At 41.2% G+C, this 20,667-nt stretch overlaps 4 protein-coding genes across 17 annotated transcripts in view; 3 read left to right on the top strand and 1 right to left on the bottom strand.

The window, feature by feature from the left end:
• Positions 1-142: 142 nt before the first annotated feature.
• Positions 143-4,711, bottom strand: LOC4344521 (kinesin-like protein KIN-1). Of its 13 annotated transcripts, XM_066312837.1 has the most exons (18): positions 4,492-4,711; positions 4,042-4,377; positions 3,790-3,953; positions 3,330-3,432; positions 3,150-3,193; positions 2,881-2,910; positions 2,660-2,782; positions 2,556-2,581; positions 2,382-2,463; positions 2,219-2,260; positions 2,105-2,138; positions 1,946-2,021; positions 1,470-1,618; positions 1,313-1,374; positions 1,152-1,243; positions 954-1,068; positions 682-864; positions 143-594 (listed from the first exon to the last, which is right to left on the bottom strand). In XM_066312837.1, exons 3-18 carry the CDS (start codon positions 3,901-3,903, stop codon positions 436-438), a joined length of 1,434 nt encoding a protein of 477 aa, XP_066168934.1. In that variant the 5' UTR covers positions 3,904-3,953; positions 4,042-4,377; positions 4,492-4,711; the 3' UTR covers positions 143-435. The 13 variants fall into 13 exon arrangements, with proteins under 13 accessions (XP_066168934.1, XP_015649872.1, XP_025875665.1 ...); XM_015794386.3 differs by lacking the exon at positions 4,042-4,377 and having other exon boundaries at positions 2,881-2,992; positions 3,330-3,394; XM_026019880.2 differs by lacking the exon at positions 4,042-4,377 and having other exon boundaries at positions 3,330-3,394.
• A 3,568-nt stretch (positions 4,712-8,279) lies between these two features.
• On the top strand, positions 8,280-11,709 carry LOC4344520 (beta-1,6-galactosyltransferase GALT31A). Its single transcript, XM_015793143.3, has 11 exons — positions 8,280-8,510; positions 8,683-8,722; positions 8,812-8,873; positions 8,953-9,158; positions 9,242-9,305; positions 9,472-9,550; positions 9,640-9,760; positions 9,872-9,959; positions 10,343-10,468; positions 10,544-10,653; positions 11,449-11,709. Exons 1-11 carry the CDS (start codon positions 8,389-8,391, stop codon positions 11,595-11,597), a joined length of 1,167 nt encoding a protein of 388 aa, XP_015648629.1. The 5' UTR covers positions 8,280-8,388; the 3' UTR covers positions 11,598-11,709.
• A 556-nt stretch (positions 11,710-12,265) lies between these two features.
• Positions 12,266-16,776, top strand: LOC4344519 (exosome complex component RRP41-like). Its single transcript, XM_015793546.3, has 7 exons — positions 12,266-12,519; positions 14,635-14,713; positions 15,378-15,480; positions 15,582-15,702; positions 15,974-16,062; positions 16,156-16,305; positions 16,386-16,776. The coding sequence occupies exons 1-7, from the start codon at positions 12,360-12,362 to the stop codon at positions 16,470-16,472; spliced, it is 789 nt and encodes a 262-aa protein (XP_015649032.1). The 5' UTR covers positions 12,266-12,359; the 3' UTR covers positions 16,473-16,776.
• Positions 16,777-18,111: 1,335 nt separating this feature from the next.
• LOC4344518 (intermembrane lipid transfer protein VPS13) overlaps positions 18,112-20,667 on the top strand; it is a 28,111-nt gene continuing 25,555 nt past the window's right edge. For both annotated transcript variants that reach the window (XM_066303472.1, XM_015794371.3), the window contains exons 1-6: positions 18,112-18,406; positions 18,846-18,923; positions 19,032-19,144; positions 19,231-19,324; positions 19,657-19,700; positions 19,789-19,857. In XM_066303472.1, coding sequence (XP_066159569.1) covers positions 18,313-18,406; positions 18,846-18,923; positions 19,032-19,144; positions 19,231-19,324; positions 19,657-19,700; positions 19,789-19,857 — 492 coding nt within the window. In that variant the 5' untranslated portion in view covers positions 18,112-18,312. The remainder of the gene's footprint in view (positions 18,407-18,845; positions 18,924-19,031; positions 19,145-19,230; positions 19,325-19,656; positions 19,701-19,788; positions 19,858-20,667) is intronic.

The raw sequence follows: 20,667 nt of genomic DNA, 5'->3' as shown, positions 1-20,667 counted from the left end.
GAAAAAAAAATCAACACTGTTACAAGTTTTGGAAATGTCGAAGTAATCGAGGCTTCAAGGAAACACAACATAAGCAAAGCAAACAAACGATTAGGGTGCATTTCAATACGGTAATTTTTAAGTTGAAACTCAAACACGCGTATTATCGTAATGACAACTTTTAGATCGATGTCAATGTTCTTTCTGTGTACTATAACAACGATGAAGGCAAGTGAGAAGTTCGATCGGTGACATTAGCCACTCAAACACGCGTATTCTCGAAATGACAAAACTTCCAGCTCGATGTCAATGTTCCTTCTGTGTACTATCACAGCGATAAAGGCAAGTGAGAAGTTCGATCGATGACATTAGCATTTCTTCCTAGTTCCTACCGTCACTGTATCTCACGTCAGAAATGGCAGCAAAATGTATTATGTGTGACCTTGTATCTCGTCTTCAGTCTGGAACGAACCCAAAGGGGCGGAGGAGGGAGCTGATGGCGACCGCCGGCACGAAACCAAGCAGCGCGCCGTCAGCCCGAGCAGCAGCGGCGGCGGCGGCAGCCTCCTGCGCGAGCTCGAGTTCACCCCTCAACCTCTCGTTCTCATCGGTGAGCTGCAAAACATGTTTGCTACAGTTACTGCCTGAACAATGAAACTGGGAGGGAGTATATGGACTATGGAGGCTTGATGCTACTACTACCTCTTCGACGGTTTCTTTCAGTTCCTCCACAGCTTGTGTGAGCAGTGAGACCTCCTGGCTCGCGGCGTCTTGGCAGGCTGAGTCGATGTCTGCCACGGAGTAGTTGGGGTCGAAGATGATGCCTTCCTGCACGAACAGTTCCTCCAGAAGGTCCACATCTTCCTCCTTCAGGCTCAACCTTAACTGAGGAAAAATGATTGATCTTCAGTGAGGTATCAAGTGATCAAAAATTGGACCTGAATTGGCCATCTCTGGTTAGTTGCTATACAAACCTTGTTCAGAATCCGGTCACGCAGATCATTTTGGCCATGAGAATCAGGGATGGGCTTCTTGATGCTATCCACTTCGGGAGAGATTGATTTGGGTGTGGTCTTTATGAGCTTTGTCCTGGACAGATGCTGCCATAGAATCAGGACAATATGCAGAGGTAGAAATGTAATACTCCAGCATGCATTGTTCAAGAGATATGCCTTGTTCCGAAACGAACAGTAGACAAACTTTCTGGTGCATTTGAAGCACTGGGGGAACAACAGCACAGTAATGCCGCTCTTGAGTTGCCACCCTGCAAAAACCAGTGGCATTTAGACAAACCCGACGATTCAGAAACTCCTGAGAAAATCTTTTCACCAACCAGTGCATCTTGAAGAATGCGCGTAAGCTTAGAGTCACGATAAGGCACATGATTCGGTTTACCTGAAGATGAAAAGATAAGACAAGTAAATATAGCAAGGCATAAATCGTGAGGGTGACCTTCTGTTGATGTTTATTCTCTCCAGAAAAGTCTATACCAGTTGTTAGAGCATTGACAACATTCCCGAGAACTGAGAGAGATTTGTTGATTGTCTTTGCCTCATCAAGAACTCGTCCTTCAGCACCAGTTTTCTCAACCTTCTCTGAACCAGCTAAATCAACAAGAATAATCTTCCCTCCTCTCACCCTGAAAGTTTTATTTAGAGAAAAAGAAACACGTCCTGCTCAGACTAGCATCATTTATTCAGGATGGCAGTTTACTTAAAATACAGGTAACTGCAATTTTCCTTGAATAACCAGATTTTAACAATTTGAGCCAAAAGAAATCCAGCATTTGGATATCAAATCACTAAATCAGTCTATAGCACAAAGGAATGGGCATCACCAAATTTAAGGTTATATATAATTAGTTGCAACCAATATGAAAAAGGGAATAAGGAACACCTATCCACATACGGGAAGCAATGTTGCACTGAACTACTGATTGCTGATGTTTATGATTCATTAAGCATACCTCTCATCAGAAGTTGATCCTTGTTGAACTGAAAAAATGTATAAGCAGTGACTTCTACTACTAGCCAGGTTCATTTCTATGTACATTAAGGACGATAAAATGCATAGTGTTAATATTTACAGCTGTTCTAGAAGCAGTAAAATAGTAAATAGAGGATACGTGTTTCTCCAACAGCTCTGTTGGCAATTCCTTCCTGTAATTTAAAGAAACAAACAAAAACTAATTGGTATCTAATCACAGAGAGGCATTCCAAGAAAAACACAAGGAACTTACAGAAAGGCACTCCAAGGCATCTGAACTATTCTGGATGGATACCTACAGAGATGATGAAATGTCACAAGCCATCAAGGAAAAATAAAATGGAATTATATACTTGTTTCAGAATATCAAATGAAAAACAAAACGTAAGGACACAATTTAAGCACTTCTCTCTTACTTCTGTTGCTCCAGAAATGTAGATCCCTTGAGTTTTACTCTCTTTGATTTGTAGGTTGTCCTTGGACAAGTCAAGAAGATCCCTGAGGTATGACAAAATAAAGTTTGATACTCTATTTCCAACATATGAATCTGTACAGCGGAAGCATAAGAAAATATTCTCAACAACACTGACCTTACTTTTTCCAAATATATCTCCACCTGAGAAGTGGTATATCAATGTGAGTAAAGATTTAGTGATGTGGGTTCAAATTCAGAACATGAGGCTGGAATTTTTACCATCGACAATTTCACACTCCACATAGCCATGCTTTCTGATGATTGTAGAGATTGAAAAAGCTCATCTACAACTCTCTGGACTAGTCCAGTTTTCTGCTTATTGCAATGCAAGATGCTCGGCCCCTGTGCCAACATCCAAATTAAACAAAAACACAAGTCAAAGCTGAAGTGATGCAGTCAGTCATCATCCCTTAAATTAATCCCAGCAATGTACACTTTACCTCCATGCTGTATGTCTTTCCTGCTCCAGTCTTCACATAGGAAAAGTTAAATAAAATGTCAGTGTTGACATGGGTAGCTCATGTCAGACATAGTAACAGCGTATTAGGTGCACTGCAAATGGTGACTGTTCAGTGTAAATTTTAGGGTTGAGGATGGTAATGTAGTAGCAACAAAATAAGCAAGTTACTTATGCAAGCTGTGCATCAAACATTTGTGTACAACTGTCTAGTTAGGGAACAAGGCGTTTGCACTTTGCAGCAATACATACCTGACCATAAGTAATTATAGTCCCATTTATTCCACTGATGGCATCTGCGTCCAAGCAATTTAGACAGTTGGTACAAAGCATGGCACCTCATGACTATAAGAGAATTCAGTCAAGACAAAACTAGAGACTATTGCAATAAGCAGATGCCTTGACTATCTTGATGAATAGGCAGAAAGAAACCTGCGACAATTGGCACTGCAAGGAAGTTATAGACATCAGACTGTTCTGCATCTTCATAAAACACCCTGTCAAAGCTGAATATGACATCTTCTTCCCTCTCATCCTAACTCAAAATTATTTGCAGAAACAACAAAACATGAGCAAACACAAAAGGCTTGCCAACAATATCACAGGGATTTAGCATGGAGAATGCATCTATAACTAAATAAACATAAGAATGCTCCTCTCTTTATTAACTATCCATTCCATCCTTGCACACAGGGCCAGCTATGTGACATGCTCAAGAAGGTTAATGGCTCATGGATATGAGAACATTAAACAAATCCAGTAATCTTGAGTAAGAGTCCTATTCTAGAACCAAATTGCACATCTCACAGAAAAGGCATCTGGTCATTTACATATTCAGTATACCTGCCTTATCTGTGAAACAATAATGGCAGAAGAAAAAGAGTATCCAAACCTTGAAAACAAAAGATTCTGAATCCAATCTCTTGAAGCAGACCTTGTCACCATTAGTCTTCCTCTCTTTGTGGCTCAGTGGTCTGAATCGCACACATACAGTCACGTTGGACATCCTGCCAGCCAACCAAATACGTGGCAAATTCGCATGGGAGAAAACGTTAACTGCATAGGGCCAAGGCCAACCAAATAAAACACAAATTACATAATTCTATCAAATATATCACTGGTTCATTCAGAAATGCAAGCACACCTGATGCTAACTTGCAAATAGGCTAAAACTCTGTCACCAACTTGTGTTAACTTGGGAAAAGGACTAAAACTATCGCTGACTTGCAACCAAACTAAGTTGGCAAAATCGATCATATGCCTGCACTGAGTTGAGGCAACCATGGCCGAAGGCGACTTCGACGGTGACTGACCAAGGTCGTCGCCATCGGTAAGAGGAAAGAGATAAAATCCTGCAAACTGATTCCAGCGACCCGGGGGGTGGGGGGGGGGGGGGGGGGACAACGCTATCTATCACCCTTCCCCCTCTCCGCCGCCATGTGCTCCTACCCAAACCTCGATTTCCCTCAGCTCGGATTAGCTCCATCATGAGAGGGTTCCAAGTGAGCGATCGATCGGGGGAGATAGAAAGGCGTCAGGAATTCAGGATGGAAACAGCTAGGGGGAAGCGAAATGCAGCCGCCATTATACTTACTTTCCGACGACTGAGGAGTACCGGACCGATGAGCGGCGGCGGGAGGCGGCGAGTGTGCGCCGGTGAGCGTCTCGTCGGCGAAACGGGAAGGAATGGGGAAGTGGCCGCCGCGCTCGCGGCGCAACCTGCCGACGCCGCCGCTCCGCCTGCCTCCGGCCGCGCGCCGCTGCCCGCTGCCGCTCTCGCTCTGCGGCAAAGGGAAAAACGAGAGAAGAAGATTACTAACCAGGGGCTTGTTGGCTGTGTTTATTCCACGCCAAAATTGAAGGTTTGGTTGAAATTGGAACGATGTGATGAAAAAGTTGAAAGTTTATGTGTGTAGAAAAGTTTAGATATGATGGAAAAGTTAGAAGTTTGAAGAAATATTTCGGAACTAAACACAGCGTTAGTTAGGGAAAACTTTTGGGTTTAGTTGTCACATCGAATATACGAATACATATTTGAAGTATTAAGCATAGTCTAATAACTAAATAAATTACATATTTCGCGCAGGAAGCTGCGAGACGAATTTATCGAGACGAATTTATTAAGACTAATTAATCCGTTATTAGTAAATGTTTATTGTACCACCATATTGTCAAATCATGGCGCAATTATGCTTAAAAGATTTGTCTCATAATTTATACATAAACTGTGTAATTGGTTTTTTCATCCACATTTAATACTGCATGCTTGTGTCAAAACATTCGATGTGATGAATGAAAAGTTTTTGTTTTAGGAACTAAACAAGGCCTAGGATTGTTAACACCACTTTTTTTCTTTATGTTTTGCGACTAGGAGGACATGTTAGCGAAACATCTATACTTTCTCAGGATTTTTTTTTTCCGGTTTTATATAGTTAAGGGATACACATTTATTAAATGTTATTACCATTGAGGGACGTCAAGTGAACTTATTCCGTGGCCGATCGATGGAGTCTAGAGGTTTTAGTACACTGGAGGTGCTTTCAAGGCCCATTAGACTTCCTAAAAAGGCCCATTTTGATATGTGGGAAAATGAGCCCAAAAAGCTTGGAGCAAAGAGCACGTGAGGGGATTCAGTTCCATGACTTTTGTTTCATAAAAATAACATGTTACCAATAAATTTTGTGAAAATTGCATATAAATTATATAGCAGTTACATGCAAGTTACAAATATAATTACACTATGATTATAATATATTTGTATCTATCAACTTTTGAAGAAAATTTATTGATAAATATATAGGTGGTCCAGGATGGAGCAAACCAGATATTGATTTTAATGAGTAACTTTTGGCATTATTACACCTTGTACAGTTGTACTGTTAACCACATTCCGAGCAGTTGAAATGTTTAGTATTTCATTACTTTCAACCTACTTAGTTGGCTCGTTCTTTAAATTGAACAATGGTTTGCCGATGATTACCCCCAATCATGCTAGTACTTCACGCCATCACATGCTCCATGTGCAAATGTGCAATGCAACGCATAAGCTCAGCACAGAAATAATCAAACTGCTAAACAAGAAATGATGACCACTAATGTGCACACCAACCATCGTTTGTGCTTACACAAGAAAAGTAACCTTTATTTTAGCTAAAATAAACATGCTACTCCCTTTGTTTCACATTATAAAACGTTTTGATATCTTCATTATTTATCTAGATACATATATATGAAGCATATGCATTGATCTATGAATGAATTTATTTAAAACCCAAAATGTTTTATATGGTATGAAATGAATAGATTACTAATCACATAGCCTTAAAACACAAATAATCATAGATTGTTGAAAAAAAGAAGAAGAAAGGACTTAAAGCCCTGTTTAGGAGCTTCTGACTACTCCACCTTCTTACAATTTTAACTTCCTAAACAATCAAGATTGCAGTTCACATTTGGGGCTACGGCGCCTAATAGCTCACCTCGTTTTTGCGTATCAGAGTGAGAAGATATAAAAAACGAGATGTGCCATTAGCTCATGATTAATTAAGTACTAATTATTTTAAATTTAAAAATAGATTAATATGTTTTTTTAAAAAAATATTTTTCTTTTTTTTTTGAAAAACATATTGTTTAACAATTCGGGAAACGTGCATGCGGAGAAACCACACGAATGCCACAAAATAAACTTAGGACCTATTTGGTTGGCAACTAAATTTGCTATACTAAGTACTAACCTTAGACAAGTCATAGTTTTAATAGACAATGTTTTGATTCATATGCTATAATTCTACTTTGCGTAACCTATAGCCATCTGACCTATATGTCATATACTATATTTTTTTTGTCTAATTTTATGAAAGCTTAATTTGTTATTTTGTTTATTATAAAGTATAGCGAGACTAAGCTTAGTTATTTTAATAAAAAATGAGTAGAAGCTAGAAAAACCAGTTTAGGTGTTACTATTAGACCAGCTAGCCTTTGATGAGAGGCAGCACTAGCAGACAGACATCAATGACAGTGGGCCCAGAAATTTCTGTCCAAAAAGGCTACGCTACACTCACTACAGGGGAAGAAGAGCGGTGGACCGCGTGGCTCCGTGCTACGGCGAACCGGTCCACCACCACCGCCGCGGCCCTGGACCCGTGGACCGAGGAGGTGGTCGGTGCCCTCTGCGGCGTTGCTGCGCCGGGTCCAGGGAGGAGCACCGGAGGACGTGCGCGCTTTGTGCTAGGCGTACCAGGCGTTGAGGATGATAAATGCCGCTGTCTGTTGGGACGGCCTGTACTGTGAAATTGTTGGTGGACCTGGTCCACCACCAGCTACCTCTCTTTCCTACTACCAGGAAAATATAGTACGGACTAGTACTGAACTGATGTGGTTTTTTTGGTTTCTTTTCTTGTAAGGATGAATAATGCTGGAAAAAGCAAACTAAATATGCTGCCAATGCCAAACAGTACAACTACGACGCTACGACGAATCGTCACTTGTTTGTAGGAGTACGTTGTACAGAAGTAATGTTTGTGTGACAAAATTGATAGCAGTAGCAACATGTGTGATTCTCAACTCGGTGGCAAAGGTGATATCTTGAATTTATTGAGTTTAAATCAAATTTTGTACTACTTAAGTTCGTTTAAATACGCCATCTTATAACCTAAGCTCAATTTAGGGCATTTGTAGTGTTTTATTCGACCAATCTAATCGAAGAGCTAAACAAAATTTTAGTTTAATAGTAGTAGCATTAAAATCATTTTGTGGGACTCGCAGAAAAGAATCAATCAATCACTAGTCTACCTTCTATGCATTCACGCACATCTAAATAATTTTTCTACACCCTTTGTTGGACTCCAATTTGGGGTTCAATTTGCTCTCTGACAACTACGTTTCGACAACTACAACGTGCATGGCTCGGTTCTTTTGCCGTAAAATTGATTTTATATTCACGCTGTAGATACTGTTATGTTCCAATTGTCACGGTTCCGAATGTCTTTTTTTAAATACTAAGAACACGATTAATATTAATATCATAATAAGCATGTGTCTTTAAAAAAACATATTGAAAAGGTCACTGAAGTTCATATATTTAAGCATTTGATTCGTTTTATATGTTTCTTAACGGACTTATGATTAGCGGCATGACCATACGTGCGCCTATATTATCTAATACTTGTAGTACTAGAAAAGCAATAACCATAGCATTGAATACTTTATCTGAAAAATCGAGCCACATGTTATTCCCGAATGCGAAAACCATGGAGAAAAACCGGTGAAATCATTTCAGATAGGACAATGGAATTGTACTTTGCAAAACGGGCAAAAAAGAAAAAAAATGAAGCAGCAGGTGGTGGGCTATATGGACCGAGTCCACGGAGCAGTGAGAGAGCCAGGCAGCCAGTGCGTTGCAGCAAGCAAGCCAAGGCACAGAGAGAGATAGCTATCTCGCACTCATTCGAACGACGAATCCGAGAGGAGGAGGAGGAGGCGGCGGCCGGCGATGTTCGCGCCGGCGGCCGCGGCGAGGCCGCACAAGCAGGCGCCGCTGGCGCGGGTGCCCACGCGGCTGGTGGCCGCGCTCTGCACCGCCTGCTTCTTCCTCGGCGTCTGCGTCGTCAATAGGTTGGTTCGCTGTCCGCTCCCCAAATCCGCTGCTCTCCTCTTGCTCCATGCTCCCGCACCCGCTTCGGTGCTGTCTAGGCAATCTCTTCTCCTCGCCACACGAATCGAGACAATGCTCGTCGGTTTTGAGGCTGGGAATGGTGATTTTTTGCTCGTCTGGTTGGTTTTGCAGATATTGGGCGGTTCCTGAGCTTCCCGATTGCCGAACCAAGGTAATTTATCATGTTGTATCCATTATTTTTCTCTTAATTGCTGTGTTAATGTGGATGCGGTACAATGTCGTCTGGTCGGATTTTGCCAGGTGAATTCGGATAATCCGGGGGCTGTAATGAACCAAGTGTCACAAACTCGGGAAGTCATCATGTATGTAATGTCTGAAGCTTATGCAGTCAGAATTAGTTTAGATTGATGTTTAGGTTTGCTTATACTACTTGCGCTGCAGAGCTTTGGATAGAACAATATCTGAAATCGAGATGCGCCTGGCTGCTGCTAGAACCATGCAAGCTAGGAGCCAGGGCTTATCTCCGAGTGATTCGGGTAGTGACCAGGGAAGCACCAGGGCTAGATTGTTTTTTGTCATGGGCATTGTGACCACGTTTGCTAATCGCAAGCGGAGAGACTCCATCCGGCAGACATGGCTGCCACAAGGTATTGTATATTTGTATAACCCTTTTCTGTGTAATGCATCACAGAGGTTTTGCTCCATACCTACCTAATTTGACACTGTCCAGGCGAGCATTTGCAAAGGCTGGAGAAGGAGAAGGGCGTTGTTATCCGTTTTGTTATCGGGCGCAGGTATTGTCTAGTTTAGGCCTGGGGAAAAATAATGAGTGTTGTATCAAACATTATGGTCTTGTTCCTCTTCTTGTTAATATAATGACATAATGTCCCCGATAAAAAAGGGAAAATAGTCGGTGTTTTCACTTACTGTACCGCTGAATTTGGGCCTTGCTTCTTGTAGTGCAAATCCAAGTCCTGACAGTGAAGTGGAGCGTGCCATTGCTGCAGAAGATAAAGAATACAATGATATTTTGAGACTTGTATGCTGGCTCTTCTAGTTTCAATTTTCCTGTTTTTGAGCAATCTATTGATAATATTGAAGTTTTGACACAGCGGTCATCCTTACCAGGATCATGTTGAACGAAATGGCAGTCTTCCTTTGAAGATTCAGATGTTTCTGTCAACCGCTCTTTCCATTTGGGATGCTGATTTCTATGTGAAAGTTGATGACGATGTTCATGTCAACATAGGTATGCCAACCCAGGACCATTCTTTAAAGTTTGGCTGTTGTGGTTTTGTTTTGAAGATATTCTGATGTATCAATGATAGCATATAGTAAGGTTGTCCCTCTTTCATCACAGGTATTACCAGGTCGATTTTGGCACGGCACAGATCAAAACCTCGGGTGTACATTGGCTGCATGAAATCTGGACCTGTTGTTGATAAAAAGTAACACTCCAGAAACCTTGCAATTTTTTTTTCAGTTAATTAAACAGATTGGTAAATGTGCTAAATGAGAACTTCGATCAAAATAGAATGCAAACATATGATATTACTGCCTGATTGTGTGAGGGAGTATCATCCATTCAAATGGGAACTTAGTCTTGCTACTTTCTAATGTTGCAAAAGCTAGCCTTTATAGTGTTCCAATAGAAGCTACACTCATCTCGTTTTATGTATTTGACAAATATAATTCAACTGATAGATAATCAATAACACAAGTTCACAACTTCACATTCTCCTAATATAAGGATACATCTTACTATATATGCTTATGTTAACAATGTTTATTTCTCAAAATGTCTAATGAAGCGCTTGCCTGATGTCAACAGTGAATCTAAGTATTATGAACCAGATCATTGGAAATTTGGGACTGAGGGTAACAACTACTTTAGGCATGCAACACGACAATTGTATGCTGTAACCAGAGATTTAGCAACCTACATATCAGCAAATCGGTGAGTTCTAATTTGGATATGCAAGATTGGATTATGTTACTTCTCCATTTCATATTTGTTTGATTTTACTTTCAGGCATATCTTGCACAAATATTCAAACGAAGACGTGTCATTTGGTTCTTGGTTGATTGGATTGGATGTTGAGCATGTGGATGAGAGAAGCCTTTGCTGTGGCACTCCCCCAGGTAGTTGTCTTACTTTAGTATCGATTTCCATGTTACCTCAGCATATTCTCCTATTGCATCTCTTTATCTTTTGTATGCTCAACAATGACATGATTTCACTCAACCTGGACGTTGCATGTAATCATATTAAGTAGTTGATCAAAGCTTTTCTTTTTCATTTTTTCTACCAAGAAAAAGATGACATGCATGTCTTAACAACTACCATGGCGGTTAGCACCTATCTTCAATAATTAAGACGCGAGACTCTTTTTAGCCTTTTTACCACCTTTCTGATCCCTGCTGTTCTGAAATGATAGTTGGGCATTATACTCAAACCAGCTTGTTGACATTTTGAACAAATATTTGAAAGCATCTATTTTTTATTCATCAGAATGCTGCTGGCTGTCTGGCACTTAGCAGTAGTTGGTTACTCTTAACTGAATGACCTCACAATAATATGATGCCGATGCCAATTGTTTACAGATGTCCTCACAGTGAATGTAGAGCTAATTTCTGCTGCAGTTATTCTCTTTGCAATTTGCGCTTCAGAAGGCATGGACACATTGTTGTATCGTCTCATCATCCAAAGTTTGAAATTGTTACTATTTGCGCAGTTCGTCTATCTTTGGAACATATGCCATCGATATGCCCCACCAATCATTACAGTCAGCTCTGATAAGAGTGGCAATGCTTTTGAGATGCACCTAAGATCATCTCAGCCATCATAAGCATCCAGCATCTACTTACCTGTCATATGTTTCAAAGCCCTCCAGTTGACCCTTCAGATACATTCATGTGGCATGTTTGGTCTTGCAGACTGCGAATGGAAGGCGCAGGCTGGGAACCCGTGCGCAGCGTCATTCGACTGGAACTGCACCGGCATCTGCAATCCGGTGGAGAGGATGGAGGAGGTGCACCGGCGATGCTGGGAAGGTCATGTGGCCGATTTGCAGGCACAGTTTTGACAACCAATGGGTGGTAGTTCAGGCATCCTCATAGTATTGTTTTCTCTGAACCCAACATGTAAATTGCTCGGGAGAACGAAATTGTTATGCAATGCAGTGGTTAGTTTTTTCAGGTGCGCCCTGTGGTTGGCATCTTTTCCTGGCTAGTTTGCAATGCATTGGTTGAAACTTAAAATGGGAGGAAAAGAAAAAAAAAGATAAATGTAAAAATATGTCCAAATGCCTGATATTCATGTATACAATCCAAGGCATCATTTGAAACACAGGAACTTTATAGGATTTTCATAGGAGCTAAAACAAGTATTTAGAAGATTTTCACTGGAATTGAACTGATATATATGAAATCATGCGGTCCAAAGGAGTAATCGATATTTATGGCTAATTTGGTTTGTGGCCAAACCTAACCTGGCATCTATTTGGTTTGTAGCCAAAGAAATTGGTACTGCCAAATTATTTTGCTTAGTACTACAATACATAAACAGTACTTTAGTACAACTTTGGCAATAAAACCAAAAAAAAAAAAAACCCTACCCAATTCTTGCCAATTGCCAAAATAAAAATGGTAAGGTCACAAATGGTTAAAAAACCAAGCAAGCCCAAGGCGATATCCTACTCGGCCCAGGTCCAGCCCATTCCAATTAACCTAGCTAGTCTCTCTCGGCCCAGGCGCGAGCTCACACAGCCATCGTCTCTCTCGAGCCGTCGCTGAAGCCAAAAAACCGAGCGAGCTGCGCTACTAGGCAATACACGCAGTTTCCGGCGATGTCGGCGGCGGCGGCGGCTACTGATGGGACGTACTCTCCGGCGGCGGCCGCGGGGGAAAAGCGGAGGGAGAGGAAGGAGGAGCTGCGGCGCCACCTCGCCGAGGACGCCGACTGGCCCCGCGCCGACGGCCGCTCCTTCCACGACTGCCGTCCCGCATGTAAATGCCTCGTCCACCTTCTCAACCTGCTCCCATTTCTCTTTCTGCTCTGCCCTGAATGTCTGATTTAGTGACGACCTTCATCGAACGCGCCCACCCATTCGTGCTGAAGGGTCCCGGTTAAGCAACATTTTTCTGCCATCGCCTGGTCTGTGCTTGAGGTGTTCGACGTTATGCGTGAGTAGTACTGACAACGGCAGTTCCATGTCCTCAGTGGCAGAGCCAGGATGCTGCTGATGGTGGTCTGGGCGAAATATTCCCACTGTCAAATGCTTTCTTTTACTCTTTAAGACATCGTCCAACGTGAATATACTAGTATGTCTTAGGCATTGTTGACTAAATCGAAGGAAAATAGAACTACATTGGCGCTCTCTATCTGAGCAGGGGATTGAGGAATACTTTTTGTTGGTTTTCTGAGCTGGAGCACTTCACAAACAGCAGTCTAGGTATTCTTCATGCCACAGTATCTACAAGTGTAGATTTACAAATAGAATGTGACCAAAATAGTTTTGAGTGAAAAATCAAACCGTTATACCTCTCTAAGCTTAAGTGCACGTTGCTCATGTTCCAGAGTTCACAAGTTGAAGTTTCCTTTCTGAACTTTCATTTAGTGTGTGCTTTTCAATTAACAAAAGCATGCGCTTGACGCAATTTCTCCCGAGTGTTCTAAGGTGTTTGTTGCTCAAGGCATACTGTCAGAGATATGGGCCCGGGGGTATGCGAAGTGAGGGGAATCTACCTTCCCATCCTGACACGTGTCCCTACAGCCTGGTCCTGTCCCCGCATTCCGCGAACCGCAGGAGCGGCCGGGGGGTCGGGGCCTCGGGGTGCCACGTCATGCCCCTCGGGCCCTTGCACTGCTTTGCCCCGAGGCTCTTGCCCAGCCGCCGTGTGGCGGGGGGAGCAAGCAAGGAGGGGGCCCAGGCTGAACTTCCTTTAATGCGCGCAGCGCCCCAACTGTCCCCTGTCGCATTTAATGCAGTGGGGCATACGTGCGGCGTGCTAAACTGACGCGCGATGGTCAAGAATGACCGGTCTGACGCCGGTCACGTCTGACTGGACGGACAACCGTGCTCCCACGTCGCATCTGCTTCCGGCGGAGTGGAGGTAGGTATGACCCGTCCCATCGGGGGGTCATTCGGACGGCGGCCACCACAAGTCTTCACCTATTAATGAGGGAATGACAGGGCTGTCCCCCGTGTCAGGCGAGGGACGGCGCTGGGCCCCGCTCAAGGACAAGCTGTGGTTTACCTTCTAGGCGAAGGCACGGGTCGAGTTCCAGTCAAGATAGGGTGGGTCCCCACCCGAAAGAAGAGTAGGTAGAGGCGGTGCATGTGGTATCCCCTTGAGGTATAAAAGGAGGACCTTGCCCACCGAGAGAGGGGACGACTCTCAGAAAACCTGAGCTTGTGGAGGAGGGAAGTAAGAGTGTTCTCCCGAGTTTAGGAACCCTTGTAACTCTCAGTCTAAATCCCATACACAGGAGTAGGGTATTACGCTTCATAGCGGCCCGAACCTATATAATTTGGTTGTGTGCGAGCTAGCTAGGAGCCTTGGGGACGGATACGCGATTTCTAGAGGCGAGCTTCTTCCCCCGGCCGAACTCACGAAAGGGGGGTCTCACGATCTCCCGCTAGAGAGGATCACTCCTCGACACATACCCATCTATTATTTTCGAGCATGTTTGCTGTTAATTACATAAAAGCAAATGCTGCTGCATGTTACATGTCATGTGTGTCTGATTGCAATAGGGCAGTGCAGCATCTGGACCAGTATAGGCAAGCTTAGGAAAAAACTCTTGAATTTAGATAGGATTTTACAACATGCATCTATGATACTACCAACCTTGAAGAAAGAGCAAAATTTTGTTTTCATGTATGAGAATTATGGTCTATGTTACATGATTGCAGAATCTTCTTTGATAAATTTTCTGAAACTGTGTTTCACTATCGCTATTTCTTTCTCAATTTTGACTTGAATGGTTCCACAAAGTGTTCTACCATCGCTGGAATTTGACTTGAAGCTAGTGGGACTCTCAGTTGTCAATCAGAGTCGATAATATAATTTGATTCAGTTGTCAATCAGAGTCAACAATAAATTTGATTTGGCTTGCAGTTATGCAAACAGGACCAACAACTGCCGCATCAGGATCTGCTTATGCAGAATTTGGGAAGACAAAGGTCATTGTGTCAGTGTAAGTATAATTGCACTTTTATACAATCATGTACCACATGTATGTATATTTGTGGTTTAGTTTAGATTCCAAGTGTTAAAGAACATGTCTTTCATTAGATCCCAATGTGAAAGCTGTCTCTTATAAATTCAACTTCCTACTAAAACATAATAGTTTCCATTATGATATTCCAAATCTATCCTCCAACTATCATTCTAAATTCGAATTTTGAAAAGATTTTGGCATTTGTGGAACCAAATGCTAGAAAGTTAAGGTCAACTGAAATATGTTTACACTTCACAGCTTCTTTCTGTGAACTTGAAATACACTTAAAAGTTACTAAATGCTTGAGAACATTTCATACTCGCTTGGATTCATGTATCAATATGTTCTATGCATCTATCAGTTGAGCGTGCTAACATTTATCAGTATTTTATAAACTCGTGCTCTTATGACTTTTGAGGGTTTCAGCTCTATGGTTAGCCCTTTCTCAAGGGACCCCAAATAAGAATGACAACGATAGTTTGAAGGCATTGAGGCTGACCTTTAATATGTATTTCCTAGCTTCATGTTACATAAGTTTCACATATCTTGTCAGTCAAACTCTTCATATTGTTTATTCCTGTTGAATTTGTCTTATTACTCTGCTTGCTTGGTCATGTTTATTTGATGAGCAATTTCTCAGGTTTGGACCAAGAGAAAGCAAGAAAGCAATGTTGTACAGTGATACCGGTAGACTCAATTGCAATGTGAGCTACACAACATTTGCCACCCCTATACGTGGACAGGTCTGCTGTTTTACTAGCTCTCCGTTGTCTCTTTGAACAAATTTCTTACTGGACCATTTATGCTTCGAAATAAATGTTGAAAGTCTGCATCTTCATTCCAGGGAATGGACAACAAGGAGTACTCCGCAATGCTCCATAAAGCCCTGGAAGGCGCAGTGATGCTACACACTTTTCCAAAAACCACTGTTGATGTCTTTGCGTTGGTTCTTGAGTCTGGTGGCAGTAAGATACTATCCTTGAATTTGATTATGATATTGCTGCATTTGATATGCTTGTGCTGTTTTAGTGTAGTACACTGTAGTTACTTATTTTAGGAAGAATTATGACCTGAACTTAAACTTTGTGAACTAGTATAATATGATGGCACAAGAACGTCTTCCATATTTTTTGAAAGAAGCCTTCATATCATCATGAGTTATTTCCAAGAAACTTTATTTCTTTACAGAAAAGAATTGAACTACTTCCATTCATACTGGAAATACTTTGATTTCAGGTGATCTTCCCATCATTATTTCTTGTGCTAGTCTTGCGTTGGCTGATGCCGGAATCATGATATATGACCTTGTTACATCGGTATCTGTGGTATGGCCACACATTCTCTCCGCTTTACAGTGCGTACACTTAAAAACTCGACATTTGAATTTGAAGACAATCCACTCTTTGCTTCTTTGTCAGTCCTGTTTCGGGAAGAACATTATCATCGATCCAACCTCTGACGAGGAAGCATGGCAAGACGGCAGCATTATGGTGGCGTACATGCCAGCCCGCAAGGAGATCACTCAGCTAACACTTACTGGAGAGTGGTCTGATGGCAAAATCACCAATGTGTGTGTCTTTCCTGTTACATCAACATATGATACTAAAACAGTATGAATTACTAACATTTTGCTTCCTTCCATCAATAGGCGGTAGAGCTCTGCATGGATGCTTGTAGTAAGCTCTGTGACATACTACGGGAGCGCTTGAAAGATGCTGCCAGCTTGGCTGAGTGAATAATTGCTTTAGCAGCGAGATGTCCAAGACTTAAAACATATCCTTAGCTGTACAAATTTTGTAGGCAAGGGAGGAGGCTAAGGCCTGATGTTTGCGAGATTACATGATTATGCTGATTGTTTACTTCATGGCAAAGCAGCTAATTGTTCTGAGAGAAAGTAGCATGGTTTGTATATTGTTTTGTACTCCTGACCTTCAGACTTGTAAACATTGGGATGATGCATTGACGCGGCACTCCTGTCGTTATTCGTTTCATGTATTATGCTATCTCATAGTACTACACTAGTTTCTTGGCTTTCCTAACCATGCCGGGTTATAGTTACTGCATTGGCTTTCTAAATATTTGACGCCGTTGACTTTTTTTTAACTTGTTTGACCGTTCAACTTATTCAAAAACTTTTTGTGAATATTATTATAAAACTTGAGTAGTAGTAGTATATTTAACAATGAATTAAATGATAGGAAAATAATTAATAATTAGTTAAATTTTTTGAATAATACGAACGGTCAAATATGTTTTAAAAAGTCAACAACGTTAAATATTTAGGGACGGAGGGAGTATTAAGCTGGGTAGTTGGTAAGTAATCACCAAAGCTTAAGTTTTGATCCTACATGAAATTAGACTCCTTTATCAGATAAATTTCGGATTCCTAGCACTGCAACAGTAATATCACTATCTGTGGATGTATTCTCACGAATCACAAATTGAATTATTAGAAGCTTCAAATAACAATCATAATATCATAACTTATTACTAGATTTTACGAACTTAAATATTTACTCTCTCCGTTTCATATTATAAATCGTTTGACTTTTTTTAGTCAAACTTTCTTTAAATTGGCTAAATTTGTAGAAAAATATACTAAGATTTTTAATACAAAACAAACATATTATCAAAATATATTAATGTTAAATTTAATGAAACTAATTTGATATTATAAATGTTGCTAATTTTTTCTATAATTTTGGTCAAATTTAAAGAACTTTAACTAACACAAAAAGTTAAATAACTTATAATTATAATATGAAATGGACGGAATATTATATAAAAACAGCCTAAGTTTTAAGAGTTCGACTAAGACTGTGTTCAGCACCCCTTTTTTCGTAACCCCTCTTTCTCGTTTTCCGCGCGCACTCTTTTCAAACCGCTAAACGATGTGTTTTTTTTAAAAAAAGTTTATATACGAAAGTTGCTTAAAAAAATTCAAATTAATCCATTTTTGAAAAAAATAGATAATACTTAATTAATCATGCGTTAATGGACCGTTCCGTTTTCCGTGTTTTCCGGTAGGTAACACCTGTCTTAGAGCAAGGCTAATAATACAGCCGACCTGTTGGCTATAAGGTTGTTTGTAGCCTTCTCTCAGCCTACCCATATAATAGTGAGTTCTTTACGATTAATACAGAGCCTACTTGTTTTTCTCACAGAGTTTTTTTTGGGTTCTCGTGTCCAAACCGACTATAAGTTTACAGCTCGCTTCTCCTCTCTTCTCTTCTCCACCCAAAATTTAGCCAGCTTATAGCCTACTACTATACTTGCTCTAATGCCAAACACAGCCTAAATCTTCGAGGGTTCTAAAGTCAAAATGTCTCAAGCGAGTACAATACAAATACAAATACGGTCGTTCCAGATAAAGAGAGAGTACAGATACGGCGCAGATACGTACAGGGAGGGAGCTCCCACACGAATCGCCCCTCTCCTTCCACCGCCGCCGCCTCCTCCTCCTCCTCCTCCAAGCAAACTCCCAAACCCAACTCCGCCTGCCCCCCCCCTCCCTCCAAACCCATGGGAGCGCGGCCTCTCTAGGGTCCTCCTCCTCCGCCGCCGCCGCCGCCGCCATGTTCGAGGATTTGGTGAGCAAGGTGCTCCCGGCCCTCCTCGGCCGCTACGTCAGCTTCCAGAAGGACCAGCTCACCATTAACATCTGGAATCGTAAGTCCTCGATCGATCCCTTCCCTTCCCCTCCGCGCTCCACGCGCCGACGAGGACCTCTGCGCTCCCCCCTCCCCCGTTCCATCGCACTTCGCCCCAATCACGCCGCCGGTGCCGCGACGGCGATGTGGTTTTCGGATTCTATGGCTGGCTGCGTTTAGTGCCGAAACTGTTCTGTGTGGCGATTGCAATGTAATAAATGTGAATGTGCAATTAGGACCCAGTTTGATCGCTCTGTGATTTTTTTTTCTCCCTGTGCGCGCTGTGTCCCTTTATGCTTTGTGACTGTGATGGATGCTGATTTTGTTTTTTTCTTTCACTGATGGCTAACTAATTTTCCTAGAATTGATGATCACATATGTACGTCCTTTTTTTAAAAAAATTATTGTGCTGTCTCTGGCATGGTGGCTAAGAGTCTAGTTGTCTCCATGTTCAACAGAGGAAATAATATTGGTAGATGTAGAGCTGATTCTGGAAGCCTTCGACTACCTGCAGTTGCCATTCGCATTGAAGAAAGGTATCGATCCTGGGCTGTTTTTATGGATTCCATCGCCTTTACTTTTTGCTAGATTGTTGTGCCCTGTGTAGTTGTGAATTCTAATTTTTCTGTTCTACTACCTGACAGGACGGATTGGCAAACTAAGCGTCAGGATTCCATGGAAAACACTTGGGTGGGGTGCCATAATTATTGCCATAGAAGACGTGTTTATCTGTGCATGTCCACGGGAGGACTCTGAGGCATGTTATTGAATCTTGTCATACTTTGTTCAATTTACTTGTAATGATATGACATGTTGACCCAGTAATGGCTGTTTCTTTTCCAGTGGAGTTCAGATTCTCTGGATAAGAGAGAGTTAGATGGAAAATTGGCTAAACTTAAAGCTATTGAGCTTGCTAAGATTTCCAGAAGAATTACAGGTCCTGATTCCGTGTTCTTCGTGCATTTTGTTTTTTTAAGAAAATTACGATGCTTTAGTCTCTCATATTTAAACCACTGTTATCAAGCTTATTAACTTCAACAACATGTTGTTAGTGGTCATTTCGGGATTACTGTTGTTTTCATTATTTCCAATGGCATGCATTTTGTCCTCTCTTGAATATACCACTCTGCTACATTAACTTGTAATATGTATGTAACATGTTTCTTTACCTAGTTTTATCATATTGTCAATGGAACTGTATGGGATTCTCATGTCCTTTTGGAGAAACTAACAACCACCTCTGACAACTTCATTTGTTTTTATTTCTAGATAACCAAACGGGGCAATCACTTTTATCCTACATATTAGCAAAGGTAACAAGCTTGCAGTTTATTTTCAAGCGACTCTAAACTTGGAGATAGTGCTAGAACATTAATTACTGTTCATTTTTACTCTTGTCAGATACTGGACAACATCCAAGTTTCTATACGAAATGTTCATATCACCTATGCTGATAACTACAAAGATCAGGTATATCTGTTTACATCATATTCTATGCAGATTGGGTGTACAGTTCTGTTTCGCCTGAGGTTCAAGTTTGTGTTTGTTTGTAACATGGATACTGTTTATGTTTTCCCTACAATTATAGGATTTTGTATGCACATTGTTACTGAGCACCAGAAGTTTTTTCCCAGCAGTTATTACTTTTCCTACTCAAATTAGATCCATATCTAGGGCCTTCATTTATTTTTTTGCCAGATGAAAAAGAAAAGCTATGAAGTATTCAAAGTTAGTGATCGCTGGGATATATCTAGTGCAACTGCAAACACAAATCTTTGGATGCTGTCACTTGAGACCATTGTATTTAATTTGTATTTGTTAGATTTAAGTTGGTGGAATGCCTCTTACATCATTCTCAAACCATATGAAAGGTGCACTTTTAGCCTTCCCCAAATTGCTTGGGGTTAAAGGCTGATATTGTTGCCGTATGAAGGGTGAACTTCCAAATGGTCATCCATGTACCTCCAAGTTTCCATAAATCTAGTCCAACCAAATAATTTTGTGTGTTTAGTGTGATTGTTTTGCTAAAAAAAAAATCAAATTCAAATACCATCTAGTAGTCTACATTCAATGTTTGAATGATAGAATCCAAAGATAGGTTTGCACGAGATTTCATTTAATCTGCTACTTCCATAGTCATAATTTTTGCACTTTGTCTTTAGCTTGGAAGTTATAATATCTTCACTTTATCAGTTTTGTTTACAACAAGGAGACTATCTTGGAATAGTCCTGTTCGGAAATTCTACCATGGTAGCTTCCTAAATTACATTTTCAGTCCAA

This window comes from Oryza sativa, chromosome 8, assembly GCF_034140825.1.
Source record: "Oryza sativa Japonica Group chromosome 8, ASM3414082v1".
Classification (NCBI taxonomy): domain Eukaryota; kingdom Viridiplantae; phylum Streptophyta; class Magnoliopsida; order Poales; family Poaceae; genus Oryza; species Oryza sativa.
Note: the sequence above shows the minus strand (reverse complement) of the source record. Positions and strands in the feature narration are given on the sequence as shown.

What these genes read in the sequence shown, in the direction of transcription:
- LOC4344521 (XM_015794374.3), bottom strand. Translation starts at nt 4,181, where the DNA reads ATGGTTGCCTCAACTCAGTGCAGGCATATGATCGATTTTGCCAACTTA. An exon ending in CTATAATTACTTATGGTCAG is followed by an intron (nt 2,911 to 3,149) that starts GTATGTATTGCT and finishes TCCTATGTGAAG; the next exon opens with ACTGGAGCAGGAAAGACATA. An exon ending in TGAAAGAAACCGTCGAAGAG is followed by an intron (nt 595 to 681) that starts GTAGTAGTAGCA and finishes CATGTTTTGCAG; the next exon opens with CTCACCGATGAGAACGAGAG.
- LOC4344520 (XM_015793143.3), top strand. Translation starts at nt 8,389, where the DNA reads ATGTTCGCGCCGGCGGCCGCGGCGAGGCCGCACAAGCAGGCGCCGCTG. An exon ending in ACAATGATATTTTGAGACTT is followed by an intron (nt 9,551 to 9,639) that starts GTATGCTGGCTC and finishes CATCCTTACCAG; the next exon opens with GATCATGTTGAACGAAATGG. An exon ending in GGACCTGTTGTTGATAAAAA is followed by an intron (nt 9,960 to 10,342) that starts GTAACACTCCAG and finishes TGATGTCAACAG; the next exon opens with TGAATCTAAGTATTATGAAC.
- LOC4344519 (XM_015793546.3), top strand. Translation starts at nt 12,360, where the DNA reads ATGTCGGCGGCGGCGGCGGCTACTGATGGGACGTACTCTCCGGCGGCG. An exon ending in CCACGACTGCCGTCCCGCAT is followed by an intron (nt 12,520 to 14,634) that starts GTAAATGCCTCG and finishes TTTGGCTTGCAG; the next exon opens with TTATGCAAACAGGACCAACA. An exon ending in ACAAAGGTCATTGTGTCAGT is followed by an intron (nt 14,714 to 15,377) that starts GTAAGTATAATT and finishes GCAATTTCTCAG; the next exon opens with GTTTGGACCAAGAGAAAGCA.